This window comes from Pyxicephalus adspersus, chromosome 4 (genome assembly GCF_032062135.1).
Source record: "Pyxicephalus adspersus chromosome 4, UCB_Pads_2.0, whole genome shotgun sequence".
Taxonomy (NCBI): Eukaryota; Metazoa; Chordata; class Amphibia; order Anura; family Pyxicephalidae; genus Pyxicephalus; species Pyxicephalus adspersus.
In genome coordinates, this window is record NC_092861.1 from 135,952,240 (window position 1) to 135,968,927 (window position 16,688).

Below are 16,688 nucleotides of genomic sequence, written 5' to 3' on the forward strand. Positions count from 1 at the left end.
TTGTTTTACAGGCGCAATCCTGGAAAATGAGTGTATTAAATATTTATACATGGGATGTACAGATTCAGTTTCTCTCTACTTCACATAGCCATTGCAAGCCGAAGCCTGGAAAGCAAAGAGAGCGTGAATGAAACCATCAGTGTCAACGCTCTTAAGAAAAGCTGCTGTTATAGAAGGTACTTGAGGAAGGTATTCAACTATGAAAGAATGTACAAGGAAGTCTGACAAGAGGCTGCTGTATACAACGGCTCTGTCTGAATGATACTAAAAAAATCACATTTACTGGTTCTCAAATAGCAGACTCCACAGACAGCATTGACATTAAAATAAAGCTGTCATGTCCACCAAAGTGTAAAAACTAACAATACGGATAAAGTGTAGGACTATACTTCTTTTTAATCAGGCCCTCCCCATGCCTGAAGCTCTGGATCAGAAGCCCAGGATGTAAATACAGAACACGCACTGTTTGCAGATATAAGATTACAGAACTCAGTTTAAAGATACTTTAAAAAAAAAGATAAAAAGCTCAAATTGATAAATAAAATCATCTATTGCTGCAATATTCCACTTTAATCTAGAGATTTTCCCCGCAGTACCTCTTTTTGACACTAGAGGTCCTCTGTCTGATGGCCAGCAACATTAAATCCACTTTCCATGAGCCCAGGTCATTCTGAACTAAATGGAGAAGCAGAACAGCATTTCTGTGTTCCACTGTTTTCTCATTCTATCAGAATGTTTGTTAGCAAAGAATTGATTAAGTCTTTGGTATGCTTCTTTCTCCCACTCTTAAGCCCTGCAAGAGGCTAAGCAGTCAAATTCAAGTGCTGACACTGCCTATATTTAAGGAATTCAATACATTAGGTTTTACTGAATACAGTGCTGCTTTAATGAGACTTTTATATCCACCCAGAGTTCAGCTTTAAATATGTTGCACTTCTGTGTATCAAAGACCATGCAACTTGGTGCTGCTATGCAATATTGTAAAGTATATATGTATGAAGTGTATAATAAAAGAAGATCAGCACTACATGACAGGTAACAATGCTATTCAACCTGCATGGTCAGGAAAAGATTCAAATAACTTGCAGTGCAAGGTGTCAGAAACATTGGTATCACAAGCCTTGTCGCCTGTCACAAACAACCAGAAGATTTATTTAGGAAAAAGTGTGAAATAACAATGAATTATTTATATCACCAGGGGATCTAATTATAAACTTTTCCCCCCAGTCATTTCATCTGAAATTCAACATGTCAAATCTCTCTACACTTCTTTCAGTTCCTATTAAAACAATTATTCATTCTGCCACCTAGTGGCTAATTGTCAAAAGTGCACAGCAGTCACAATGGAAACAGGAAATAAACTAATATTTTGAGCGAATTGACAGGGGAATAATTTATGAACAGAGCCTTAAGACCAATATAAATAAAGGATACTAGGTTAGCATTCTGGACTTTGCAGTGCTGGGTCCCAAGTTTGAATCTTGGCCAGGGCAGTATCTGCATGGAGTATCTGCAGGCCCTCCCTGATTGCGTGTTTTACCCGGGAACTCTTCCTCTTTCCTCTTCCCAAAAAATTGACCTAAGACTGTGATAATGACATACGACTATGGTACAGCTAGTGACATGACTATGGACTTTGTACAGCGCTGCGTAATATGTTGGCGTAATACAAACTATGTATAATACTAATGACTTCCTCACTCATAACCTCATCACACGCATGGCTCCAAGACTTTTCTAGAGCTGCCCCGAATCTGTGGAATGGTCCTAGTCCTATTCGGCTTGCTCCTACTTTCTGCTCATTTAAAAGAGCACTCAAACCCCATTTTTTCAAACTTGCCTACTGGTTGTCTTCTGTCTTTTGAAACCATCACTAATTCACACCACTACATATCTCCCCTCCTCTTGTGTGTTACTTTCCCCACCTCCTAGATTGTAAGCTCTTCTGGGCAGGGCCCTCCCCTCCTCCTGTGTCACTGTCTGTCTGTCACTTACAACCCCTATTTAATGTACAGCGATGCGTAATATGTTGGCGCTACATAATACCTGTTTATTATTATTATTATTATTATTATTATTATTATTAATAGGTGAAAATGTTGAATAGATCACAACAACTCCGACCAGCTGCCCATCATAAATAAAAAAAACATTTTCAGGGTATTACCAAAATTGTAATTGGATATACTAGTAAATAATATAGCAATATAAAATAATAGTACAATTGATCATTTATTTTTAATCTAGTGAACAAATGGACAGTGCCTTAAATACTTTTAATCCATCGCAAGCAGTATCCAGCCCAGAAATGTTTTTAAGGCGGGTGGCAGTCCCTGTATTGTGCCCAACTCATCAGTAACCACCCAAAAACAGCCAGATGGTTCCTGAAAAGAGCGGGGTGGTGCGCCCGAAAATATGCACAGTATATGTCTAGCATTGGATGCAGTTTTCTCAGAGAAAGCAGTAAAATCTCAATGTTTTTTTTTTTTCTACGCAGTCTTACATTCATGACCGGTCAGAAAAATTTAGAAGGATTTTTCTAGTGGGGCAGCCAGGTTCCCAAAGTGAATATCAGGATGAAAATTGGAGCCACACAGCACAGTGTTCTCAGAATGTATTGGCTGAAAAGAAGGATTTCCATATATAATTGGAATGTACCTTTAAATTCAAAGTCAATAGAATAAACAGCTGGCTGCCTCAAAACCAACTTAGGTTATAGATCACTGCGGTATTAAATTAAATGAGTGAATAACACACAAATGCTGTTTGAAAATACATCAGACATATTATGCCCATTCAGGGGAAAAAAAACAGCACGGGGTGGATCTATTTAGCCAACGTAAAGGTGTCGGAAAAAGCTGAAGTGACCCAATCAAGCCTACTTATGTATAATTTGCTGCACCAACATCCTGCAGCCATCAGTCTGCACTGCAGGGAATGCGGTTTAGAAGATGAAATGCTTTATAAACTAATACTAACTCAGCAGCTAATTTAGCAAAAGAAAGCGTTTCTGGAGTGTGGCGTGTAAACAACCCTGAACATTTGTAACAGGTACCGGCTCCGGAGTCTGCTCTGTACTACAGGGACACAATGCAAATGCGGCTAACATACAGGCACAGATTTCATCATTTTGTTTTAATATTGTTTCACCAATATCAACTAGGACTAGATTTAATTAAAATGTTAATATAAGCAAAACCAATTAGGACTGAGCCAATGCAAAAATAATATTTATTAGAAGTATTTACAATGTATAATTAGATCTGCAGTTTTTAGCTACCTGAGCCCCCCTTTTCCATTACAATTTATTACTTCTTGAACCTGCATGTAGACGATGTTGATTTTTCCCGTTTCAACAAATGCTGCAGTGTAATTACTACAATGTTGTCACCCAGGATAGGGGAGTCTTACATGGACATACTTATGCTGCAAAACAAAACTTTTTTGGCCTCTCAGAAACCATAATTATTATTATTACAAAGTATTTATATAGCACCAACATATTACTTAGCCCTGTACAAAATCCATAGTCATGTCACTAGTTGTTCCTCAAAGGGGCTCACAATCTAATGTCCCTACCACAGTCATATGTCATAAATACAGTCTAAGGTAAACTTTTTTGGGGGTAAGTTGATTAACCTAACTGCAAGTTTTTGGAATATGGGAGGAAAGCGGAGTACCCAGAGGAAAACCACACAAACACATGCCTTTCACATTGTGCCCTGACTGAGATTCGAACCCCGGAACCTAGCCCTGCAATGGCCAGAATGCTAACTTCTGAGCAACCGTGCAGCCATATTGTGCACGCATATTTATATTTACACACATGGCACATACATGGCAAATTTATCTCCTTTATAGCAAAAATCCCTTCCACTATAGTGTTACGTTTTTGCTCCCATCCGGTTCTTTCCTCTCACCTCCTGGTCTTCTTTATAGTCCGCAGTCCAGTCTTCTTGCTAAACTGGGATAGTTCCTACACATCTGCACAGGAGTCACTTATGGAAAAAAACATCTAACAAACAAGGGAAGAGATTGTATGGAAGAAGAGGATAACAGAGTTTCCCCCAGTACATATACCTGACTACTATCAATTTTTTACATTGCTTTGTTGTTCTTTTACACAACTTTGATTCTGCGTTTCAAGCCTAATGCTGGCTAACACAAACATTTTGGAGAATGTTCTAATATGGAAATAAAGGTATGTACAAAAAAAGAAAAATATGTGTGCTCCTTTGAAAGACAATTGGTGTCATTACTATGAAAAATATGCCGCATTATATGTCAGTGCTATAAAAACGAATGAGAATAATACAGGTTCTTTAAAATACATATAATGCTAGAAACCTTTTATGTTTTGGAAATACATCTCTGTCTTATAGGTGAAATAGCTCTGCCGTCTGACAGGGCTGGGAAAATCTCAAAACCAAAGTTCAAGTCTAAGGAAAAACATTAGCATCACACTGTGTCACAAAGAAGTCTGATTAAAGTGGAACTGAAGTCCCACTTTAAACATTTGGCATTAGACAGGTACCTTATTGCAAAACAAAGGGGACAGGTGATGTCCCATCTGCAATATCTTTTTTTTTTACCCCATCTGTCAAAATATGCCGAGCTTCTCCTTGCATCCCGGCCCAAACAATTGAGATGGCTGAACATTGGAATGCAGAAGACAAGAAGGGAGAAGATGGAGGAGATGGAGGAGCTTGTGACGGACAGTATTTGCTGGATAAAGTCCAAGTCACCATTTGCTTTTATTGAATTGAATGTAACTGCTCTTCAAAAATGTAATCAAAGACAACCAATGAGCTTCCATTTTTGAGTCTCACATCTGCACTACAAATACTTCCAGAAAGGATATAAATAGTTTATTTTGCCAACCCACTCATTAGTAAATGTATGTCACCATGAAAAATAAATGAAGGAAATTGTAGAAGCTGCAGAGGTCACCTCCGCCACTAATAAAAGTGTCGAGAATGAAAAGGTTACCAAAAGTAAATTTAGCACACATGTAAGAAATGAACCATCAAATTCACATGGAATGCCAATATTAACACTTGTCTGATTTTAAGTCGCTCCAAGGGATTTGTGCAATCAAAAACTTTAACAAATGATTCTCAAGGTTGTACGCAACACTGCAAGTGGAAAATTATTTTCACAAAATGAAACTGGAAGCCTAAGCTGGGTCAAGGGCAAAAACAGAAAAATTACATTGTGGTTGGCCACGTGCCTGCTCAAACAAGTCAATTTATTAGTAATGGCGCAGAAGACCGCATACCAAGTCACTCCGCGTCATTCTAGGGATGATGGATGACCAGTACTCTGGCTTACAACGAATGTAACTCTCCTTTATGGGGGACAGAATCCTTTAATCTAAGTAGTGGAACTGGAGAAAAAAAAACATCTGATAACCAGAATAGCGAACAAGAAATGCTACAACTTGTAGCTTTATTTAAATGTTAATCAATACAGTCATTATCACCTCTAATTTTTTGCTTTCCTCACTTTCAGGATCAATACCGTAAAAGGTAATTTTCACTGCTTCTTATATTATCTTGATAACCAAATTAAAATTCGATTTTCACACAGGTGTAAGCCAGTTAATGCAGTCACAGAATTATTAAAGTGAACCTGTAAGGTAACTGGATTAGGCATTCATCAGAAGTTTTCTCTTGGTGTGGTCTCCTGTCACAACTCATCATAAAGCCAGTACTTTTGGAAACATAATAAGGAAGGACTTTACCCCTGCTCCCTGCAGTGCAGCACTCAATGTCTAAGCAGCCAGTCACCAGGCTCCAGCACTGTCACAACAAATAAAAAGTTAATTGCGTTACGCAAGGGGTTTGGAAAGCCATTGAGTCTACAATTAAAGGTAAACTCCAAACATAACCCCCCAACCCATCCCACCCAACTAGGGTGCATACATCACTACCTGGGTGACACAGACACTTCCTGTTGTTGTCTAGTGGTTTGGGTACTCTTGAGTTCCAAAAGACTTCAAAGCCTGATGACATGACATTTAGGTGTCCAATCTGCATACTCAAATGAATTTGCGTATGATAATGCTGCATGGATAAAGGGAAAGGGGTGTTGTCGCAGAAAATCTTTGAGTAGATATTTTTCCTTCTACAGGTTCATGTTAACCACCTGAGTCATAGATGCAATAGATGGAACTGGGATATCAGTTCTTGATCAGAATTTTTTTCAACCAGCAGTGGGAATCAGAAGCTGCAATGAGTCCTGGCCTACAAAAGTAACAGAATCACTGACTGTCAATCAGGGCCCAATAATCGGGCCATAAACTGGAACTATCGGGTTTTTCCTGCTAAAAACTGCTCTATATATTGGGCAGCAGGGTGGCTCAGTGGTTAGCATTAAGGCCTTTGCAGTGCTAGGTCCTAGGTTTGAATGTAGGCCAGGACACTATCTGCATGGAGTTTGCAGGTTGTCCCCTTGTTTGCGTGGGTTTGCTCCGGGTTCTCCAGATTCTTCCCATATTCCAAAAGCATGCAGTCAGGTTAACTGGCTCCCCCTCAAAATTAGTCTTAGACTGTAATAATGACATATGACTATGGTAAGAACATTAGATTGTGAGCCCTTGTGAGGGACAGCTAGTGACATGACTATGACTCTGTACAGCGCTGCGTAATATGTCGCTGCTATATAAAAGTGTAATAATAATAATATTATATGTATAAGCAGAATAACAGATATGTAAATAAAACAGATTGTGTTTACAGAGAAATGATTTGACATAATATACAATGTCATGTAATTTACTTTCTAACAGCTACAGCATTCATCTGTTCTCCTACCAATCATCAGTATGTGGAAAAGGTTATCATTCTTAAAGACTCATGCAGATCCTCCAACAATCTCTGCTATAACTATTAGCTTTTAAGTGTAGGGTAGTACTTTTACCTACCACTTTTTTTTCCCAAGGTTTAAATCTAGGACACTACCAGCTAACATCAGGTAGATTGATATTCTGATCAACAAAGATCAAACACAATCATTACCAGTTGGTAAACCAACCTTCATATTTCTCCAGGGCTTGTATGACATTAGGCAACTGGTTCACGGCCTGGTACAGCCTGTAACAATCTTGCAAGTTTGCATTCTGTCTCTGGAATTTCTTCGCCAGCCGGTTAAGATCTGGAAAACGACGTAGCAGATCTTCCTGAAGACTTTGTCTGAGCTCCACATCAGTTACAAACGCCTCCACCAAGTTCAGCCTGAAGAAGAACAAATTTTTATTAGTGTTTTGCAGGTAAACTCAGTAGACAATTCACATGTTATAAGGAAAACTCACAACAAAGTTACTTTCCTGGAGAATATGAGTACTGGTCTCAAAAAGAAGAAGCAAGATTATATTGAAAATAACAAAACTCTCAGTGAATAGTTGAAATAGGGAGTCTGAAAACCTTTTTGATACTTTCATGCATAGGATCCATTGCAGCACTTTCTTTGCATTAATATATTGTAAGTCCTTACCTAAAATAGCAATTCTGCATATGTGGCAGTGCCTAGGCACATTTAGCTGTTCTATCCACATTAGAAATCTTACATTAGAAGCATATCTAACCCAACCCTCCCGCTTCTGACGACCAAATGTCCTTTATGACGTTATTGGGGCCAGATCTGGAAAAGGGAGAAGCTGCCCATGAAAGCTACAGCTCCATAATCATGGCAGCCAGCTTACAGCTTTATGGAGATAAAAAAAAAAAAAATAGATGAAAGTGGGCCTGGGCAAAAGAGTGGCTGCAGAATAGACACCATGGGCCTGATTTATTAAAGCTCTCCAAGGCTGGAGAGGATATACTTTCAGTGAAGCTGAGTGATCCAGCAAACCTGGAATGGATTTCTTCAAAGTCATTTGCTAGCAAATGTTTTGATTCCTGTACCAGATCCATTCCAAATTTGCTGGATCACCCCGCTTCACTGATGAAAGTGTATACTCTCCAGCTTTGGAGAGCTTTAAGTCAGGCCCTAAAAATACAACATGACTACAAACCTAATCGTTCTGTAAAGGAGGAGATTGCCCAAGTTCAAATTAGATGCATTTGGCATATGGTAAAACAGCAATGTGGTGTTTATCTGCTTTTACAAGAAAGGTAAAAGTGACCCGTGGGAAGCCAATGTCTAACTAAAATGCAATACAAATGTGAAAAGGGGGCCAATTGTCAGAATACAATGGCAATTTTAAATTGGAGACTAATGCCAGTTTTATCTTCTAATCTGCTTGACCACAGTGCTATGCTAGCTTTCACCTGCAGGTGGCCCTATTGGCAAACTAAAATGACCATTCACATTCCCTTTATAACACAGATGGTGCCTTCGGTGTTCGGTTATTTAATGAGAGCCAGGCAGCTGTGGAATTTGATAAGTGACAAAAAAACACCTTTACATCTGCAGAAGTTGCCATTTACCTTTAGGTTATTTTGTGAAAGGTAATCGCTGCTGTGATATATAAACCAGCTAAAAGCCTCTAGTCCAATTGACGAAAACATTAGGTTCTTTCTACGAGCACTTTCCAGGCAAATAAACGGTAAACAAGACAGTCGTTACTCACTAGCTCGTAGAATTTTAGGGAGTTTATCCATATATCATAGAAAAGTCCATCCAAATCGTGAGCAGGCAAGACAACAGCCCCATAAAAATAAGAGACTGTAAAGCGCTCGCACTGTCATGTCTTTTTACATCCAAGCACCGCTAAACACACTGCAATGCAGAGATAGTGGAAGGGAGATTGCTGCAGTCACACACAGAATGGATTTCCAGTGACGAGGAAGGCTGGAGCCTCATGCTGACACTTCCAGCACATCATACAGCTCAATACTATCTGCTCCATGTTACTTTGTACAGCTTGTAGGACCAGGGACAGGCGTTTGACTTCTCGTACTTTTATTTTTGATTCTGATGCACAATTGTACAGAGAAGGAGTGAGGCTCATAACAAATCTCTGGAGCAAAAAAGTTTAAATTTTTCACCTCCAAATGTCTACAGCTGATCTTCACCATGAAGGGATTTCCTGTTAATTAACAGCTGGACAGGGCTAGCCTAAGCAAACAGTACATTAGTTCTATGTAGACACGTCACCCAATACAAATCGTCGGGCTCATCTTGGATGAGAATCTGACATATGTACAGAGGTCGCCCATGGATTCGCCCTGATGGATCCATGAATGACAGATAATGAATGGCCGCAACAGAAGTGAAGAGAGAAGAGCACATCAGGGTGCCGATCGCTCGTTCTCCCTGCTCCATAGAACAGAACGGCACTGTGTGTACAGCACTCGTTCATCTATCAGTCTTCTGACCCTGTAAACAATCACAAAAGATCATTTCCAGCGACAATAATTGACAGTGTGCATGCTGCCTTACTCTGGTGTCCACCTGCTTCTATATCTTCAATGTGTGAAAATCACATCATCCAGTGCGGCAACAGCATCCATCTGACTCCTCTGGTGCTGACATTTGCCTATAGCAAAACGAAACTCTTACTTAAAAATTTTGAACAACAAAGTCCTTCATCCCAGAAGGCAAAGGCAATGTCACTTGTGCAACAAAATAACCTCACCTGCCAGTTTGCAATTTTTTTTAAATACACACACCTATCCACTTTGCCATCCTTTTCAGCTCTTCTTCCAGCTTGCCAATCATCAGCCATCTTGATTAGCCAGGCCGGGATGATATAACACTTGTGCATGAGTGTGGCAGTTCATCCTGGGGCTGTCTGGATACCCAGTATCCTGCACTGAGCTGCACATGGGCAACTAAATGTACTCAGAAAGATTCCAAATGGGCAGGTAAGCGTTTTTATTGCAGAAGTAACATTGCCTGTCCCTTCCAACAAACAACCTGCAAGAACACAATTTTACTTTGCAGAACTATCTACTCCAAATTCTTTCCTGTGTAGCTTTGTTATAAAAGTTACAGACATTTCTACAATATATATGCAGTGACTGTGTGGATGAGTAAGCATCTGATTATTGCTCTGATTAATATATATATATATATATATATATATATATATATATATATGCTCTTTTCTAGGTATTAACCAATCTTCTTTAGTTCTATAATATGACATGTATAATGCCAGCTGTAATCCCAGCTTTAGATTTAGACAAATACATTTGTGAGAATACATAATCATGCCTCGATATAAGTAATACTATCAGATAAATGATCCCTCCTGGTACACTGTGCTGGTGATTGCAATCTTGCTTCGAATTATTCATTTTGTTAATTTTCTGGTACTGTAATCCTCTAATCATTCCATTAATCAAAATTTTATACAACCATTTGTAAAAGGCTATTGCATTAGTTCTCTTTGCCTGTTTACCCTTTTCATAATGTTCACCTTACATAATATACATTAGATTTACAATTCACATTATAGATCATAGTATAGTGCAGCACAAAAGAAGATAAAAGCACCCTGGGCTCAAAAGTCACATAAAAACAGTAGATAACCACAACAATTCTGCGATTGTCATTTCCACATCTATAAATATGCGATATCAAGGACAATCACATTCTGGGGCCCTACACTAATGGTGGAAATTAAACATATCCTTAGCAAACAATGAGCAAATTCAAAATGGGATACATACCTGAAAAGCCAAAAAGCTTCCTACCCGAGGCTCACTATTGGTCCCAGGTGTTGTTTCTACGGCTTATACTCATATATATGGAAATATGAAAGTAAACTGACGTACTGGTGGTATTGAGATTATCCTCTGGCTTCATGTGTGATTGGAGCTCAGGGTGCTTTTATCTTTTGATGTATAAATAATAGCCCTCTAAGCTACTTGTATAAAGGTTTCTTAGAGTGTAAGTTCTTCGGGGTAAGGTCCTCTCCTCCTCCTGTGTCACTGTCTGTATTTCACCGTCATTTGCAACCCCTATTTAATGTACAGCGCTGCGTAATATGTTGGAGCTATATAAATCCTGTTTAATATTAATGAGGTTTATTAGTGGAGTAAAACACCATTTTTCATTGCTGTAAAACTCTGGCACTGACCAGCTCTTCCTTATTATGTTTTCTTTTGCAGGTGAGCAGTGACAGTCTTTGGCTGCCTTATGAATGACAGATAAAGATCGGGTTGCTGGTAACAGGGTATTGTGTGCTACTTTGCTCTCTTAGATAGTAAGCTCTTCAGGGCAGGATCCTTTCCTCCTTCTGTGTCATGGTTTGTATTTGTCTGTCACTTGCAACCCCTATTTAATGTGCAGGAATGCATAATATGTTAGCGCTATATAAATACGGTTTTATAATAATGAGTACAGGTTGTTTTTAAAGCTAGTTGCAGCTCCTGAATTGTCAGGGAGTGGAATCGATTTGAGGCAGAACAGTGGCTGGCCCGGCTGGACCTCTAACCATTGCTGTGCCCTGGAGAAAAAGGGCAGAAAATTAAAACTTAATAAGCATTAAAGCACATGGATGCACACTATTGCACAAGTACACCTTTATTACTCGCAAAAAGGATTCCAAAAGGCCCTATGGGTTAAAAAATAGCTTCCTGTAAAGCTGCGGCTGATAATTTGGACTAACCTGCTCAATAGGGCACAAGTCAGCCAGCTCTGAATAAGTTATTGTATGCTTATATTTCCAATAGTTGGAAGATAATGGAGAATGTGAAAACAAGCCTAGAGAGCCACCTAGTGTCTGAACAGAAGAATGCCTAATATTGAAGAATGAGTTCATAGTTTTACTTTCCTTTTTTCTTTCAGAGTTTATTTTGAGCTAAGTAAATAAAAAAGGTTTACCCTACTAAATATTTCCCTAGAATTTTCATTCAGTCCATCCACCAAACAAGCAAAAGAACCCATCATCAATGATTTTACTGATTTAGTGAACACGGTTGGCTCACAGGTTATCACCCTGGCCTTTGCAGCGCTATGTCCCCATTTTGAATCTTCAACGGTATTGGATGCCCCAGCAACCTTTAATGCTTATCGGGAATACCACAAGATTTGTGTTCCTTTATAATTGAAAAAATTCTGTTATACAAGCAGGCACTTTCTTGGCTTAGGATGTTATTCTTTTCCATGTTATGCATGTGATAAGGATACAGGGATTACCAAACTACAAATTCTACAAAAGAGGATATTATGATGCAGTGAATTTTAAAGAAGCCTCCACTGACAATAAAGACCTCCCAAAATGTGTTTGCCTGTCATCATTGCATTCTGAGCCTGTCTGCATCATTTACACAAATTTATATCGTACTTGTGTGCTTAGGGCTGAGTTGGTGGCAAAGTATTGCAGCATGAAAACTAGCATATCTAAGGACCAGCAATTATAATGTACATATTCCATATTAACTGATTAACTTAAATGCATTGCTAATAGGAAAACAGATTTGGGAACAACTTCTACAAAGTCTGCTGTCTAGGTTTGCTGGTCTTTAAAAGACAACTGCAACACTGCAGCCTTCCTAGTGTATTAATATTATTAAACAGTATTTTTAAAAAAACAAAATATTAAGCAGCGCTGTACATTAAATTGGGGATGCAAATGTAATATACTTATTCAGCATACTTCCCTGCTAAGGCTACGTACACAGGTCAGATGATTCTCGTCCGATTATCGTTTCAGGGCTAGTATTGGACGAGTGACCAGTGTACAGCGCTAATCAGACATCATTCCTAGATTCGTCCTGGTGGATTCTCGAACGATAAACAACCACAATGCAAGTGAAGGGGAGAGATGCAGCGGGGGCTCCACTCTGTCGTTCTCCACTTGTCCTCTCTGCATAAAACAGAACGGTGCTGTATGTACAGCACTCATTCACGCATATTACAATCTTTTGTCGTCTGAAAGATCATTTCCAACAACAAAAGTCTTACATGTGTACAAAGCCTCAGTAATATACTTACCTTCTCCCCCGGTGATCATTACAGAGGGGGTCCATGTGAACCTTGGCACAAAGAAGGTCAAAAAGTAAAAGACGCCATGCTAAAGTTCAAGTTGCTGGCACTGACCGACACCAAACAGTTGCGGTTCCCTGCAATGAGGACGGTAAGGCTTTTACCAGGCAGGCTGTGGTAGGAGGGGGGTTGTAAATTAAAGGATAGTAACAACTATTTATGTACTATCCACTTTAAGCCGGTGCTCATATTATAACTACAAGAAGCCCTAGTCAGAAGCAACAAACGGATGCAGATTACATTTCTGGATTAAAGAGTAAACAAAAACTGCTTTGGATACGTTTATTGTGCTAAAGGGCTATAGCCTTTACTGCTACTATTTATTTTGTTTTGGAAATGATGAAACAGAAATATTACATTAAATACTTAAACCAATGGAAGCAATTCACTTAACGTTTTTAGGCTAAGTTAATAAAAAGAAATTACATTACAGACTCAGGAACAGCAGAGGATGCTAAATCTATGCTATTATGTAGGAAATGTTAAAACCGATTCGTGATTGCCAGTCAGTGGACACAAAGCCAATGCTGACATCTAATGATCGGATGCTAGACTGTCATAAAGCTGTACTGATATAAATGACTAAGGCCGTATTCACCCCAGAATTTTAAGCTGGGTTGGAAGAAGCTGTAGGCAGCCCCTGTATTGTGACCCAACTCTTCAATAACCAGCCAAAAACAGCCAGCTGGTTAATGAAAAGTGCAGGGTGGTAGGCCCGGCTAAATGGAGCTGGAGATTCTGCCAGAGAATACTGAAATCCAGCATTACAAAGAGATAACGGATATTGTAATATGTTTCAAATTTTTATATAAGAATATCCAATTTTTTGTTATATAATCAATCCCTGGATACCAAAGCTTCATGAACGTTCAGGTAGAATGCTAGTCAGTTTCACATTTACTATAAAATTAGTCTGTTTTTAAAATCTTTGTACAAGAGCAGGGGTGTCAAAAAAATAAACGGAGGGTGTATAGTTTTGATCAAAATTTGAAAATTTTAAGCAGGTCCACCAGTTATGTAGAATATTCCCTGAGAAGTCACAGCCTTAAAAGCATCTGTGCGAGTAGATAGGGCTGTACTGGAGTTATCACCAAGGTAAACATGTTCAAGGCTTGGGAGATATTTAGAATTTTACAGTGGTCACTGAAATGGTAAATGACAATCTTCTAACAGGGATTCCCTGTTGTAGCTGTCATTTTAAAAACCTTATTTGCTCCCACTTGTTCTTAGAGAATTATGTACCGGGGGGGGAATAGGTTTTGCCTACATCTACCATATATACTGGAGTATAAACAAAGATTTGCACCCAAAAATGCCATTACAAAAAATCTCTATATATACTCTGCTCACAATAGTAGATAGAATATGGTGATGTTCTGCACACCCTGTATAGACAAAATATGGTTATGTTCTGATAAATCACTTTACCAGTAATATGAGTTTTCATTAATATATATTATAAAATGGGTATGATGATTTATTAATTTATGAATTGTACAATTAAGGGAAATTATGGTGAGCGCTGGGTGTTATTTTGATTAGTTAAAATAAAGAGGAATCATGAGAGTACACTCAATATAATTATAATATGGCTGGGAGTTCATGGGGATAAATTAATTTAAAAGCAATATGAGTTTCATTAACATGTATTGTGAAGGGAGTATGATGAAATATCTATTTATCAACTCATGAACTAGGGGTAAATATGATTAGCATTAAGGCAATTTATATTTGTTTAAAAAGTATAGGAATCATGGAAATGTACCTAAAGAAAACCATAGTGCTGTGGGAAACTTTCTTTAATGATAAATCAATCTTAAATAACTAAATAATAAAAGTTAAGTGTGAATGGATCATGGATAAAAAATTTATACAAGGAAACTCCTAAATACATTTGTTAATAATAAAGAATTGATATACATCTTCTCTCCTCTCAAATCATGACCATCAAATTTGAGACATTACTAGAGTTTGCTACACACTCCATGAGAAGACACAGCACCATCTACTGGTGGCCAAAAAAAATGTAAAAAAGCTAATTTTAAGAGCAAAAGACCCACCATAACCAATTCAAATAGTACTTCAGTGTTTGAATCTGTGAAAAAAAAGGGGGGAAGATTATACAGGCTGAGCCCATGCTATTTTAATTTTTACTTTTTTAAATCATGCATTTACCCAGTTAAAACAATAGTGTAACTTGTATTGATCACTGCTTTAAACATTAGGCAGAAGCAGCTTCATTTTGTGCCCCAGGTTTATATTTAAATCAATGTATCTTTCGGGTAAGGGAAGGTACCTGAATTTATAACTATATTGGTTTATAGTTAAGTAGACAGTAGCTCACTCCACAAAAAAATTGTCTGATAAAACGGATATAGGATGTCTATGTACTAACTAATGTACTAATAACGTACATGGGTATTATTCAGCGCCATTGTATCCTTAGACTCACAGTGCACAATTTCCATGCACAAATTGCCATTTTTATTCATAATTCCATTGGTGCCACTTCTCTATTCGGATAAGGTGATATCTCTCCATTTCCTCAATAGAAAAATTGTGCTCACCTAAAGTAGGCAAAGACCATAAAGCTAGGTGTGTGTTTCTAGATCTTGATCAGTTTGTTTTTTCACTTACTTTCATTCAATTTCAGTAGATTGTGTTTCCACCAATAAATCACACTTTCAACATTCTCAGCCATATAAGTAAAAGGGAAAGTTGGAAACGTTCGAGCGAGCGAGGACAGTCGCTGGAAACTAACGACTGTCCCACCGGATCTTATTGCGTGACGATCGTTCGCTACCTATTGTGTGTACAGTCAGGACAGTGATCGTGAATGTTCGGCGAATGCGCGATACACACGAATGCGTGACCCACCCTGCAATGAACGTTCCTCCGGTACACTTCCTGTATCGTTCAAACGATTGCATCTTGCATGTGTACAATATCTGTGAGCGATCCTATCATTATCGGTATGTACATAATCAGACACTTTACAATCGTTCACAGATATCGTTAATAATCATTGATCGTTCGTTTTCAAACGACAGGTATTGAAGGTGTGTACGTAGCTTTAGTAGTAAGGTAACTCCTTGACATGAATAACAATGACCATTGTAGCAGGTTTTTTTAAAAAGACTTCAACAACTTGAAGGTCTTTCCGCATGCCTTTGCTTTAAAAGATGTAAGATGTATTAAATTGGAACAAAATTCAGGATTTGGCAGGGCTTTATTGCAGAAAGGGTCAGTCAATGTCTCTTTTGCAACGAGCATTCTTACCTGCCTGATTGTGGTACTAAGCTGCCAAAAAAGCAGAGCTGCGTATGCAAAACTGTGATGAGTTAGGTAAGGTTAATTTATTGGATATCACCTGTCCCTTATGCAAAAAAAGGAATTCCCTGGTTGCAATTCTATTATTTTGGGGTACTGTTCCGACTGAGCGTCATCCTGCTGTGCGCTCTCCCCCTTCCCTTGCATTAGGAACGTTAGTCGTCCTTCGTCCGTGGATCCGCCAGGACAGTCGCTTGGATGATGTGCAACTGCCGCTGTACACACGCCAGATTCTCACCTGATATCGGCCCTGAGCCGATTATCAGAGAACCGTTGGACATGTTTACGTAGCTTATGTCTGAAAGTCACCTATACAGCAATCTTTGGACCAATAGCTCCCATTCCCAGGTGTCAATGATCCTTGTTTTCCTAGGGATGTTTAGGTTGTCAAGCCAAAGTTTGGTATGTTTTATGTATAC

General features: G+C 38.6%; 1 protein-coding gene across 1 annotated transcript in view; it reads right to left on the minus strand.

The window, feature by feature from the left end:
• The window catches only part of MSH2 (mutS homolog 2), a gene marked incomplete in the record, with an annotated part of 69,588 nt that overhangs the window by 37,548 nt on the left and 15,352 nt on the right, over window positions 1-16,688 (minus strand). The window contains 1 exon segment of the mRNA XM_072409741.1: window positions 7,036-7,235. Within this exon segment, the coding sequence (XP_072265842.1) occupies window positions 7,036-7,235 (200 nt within the window).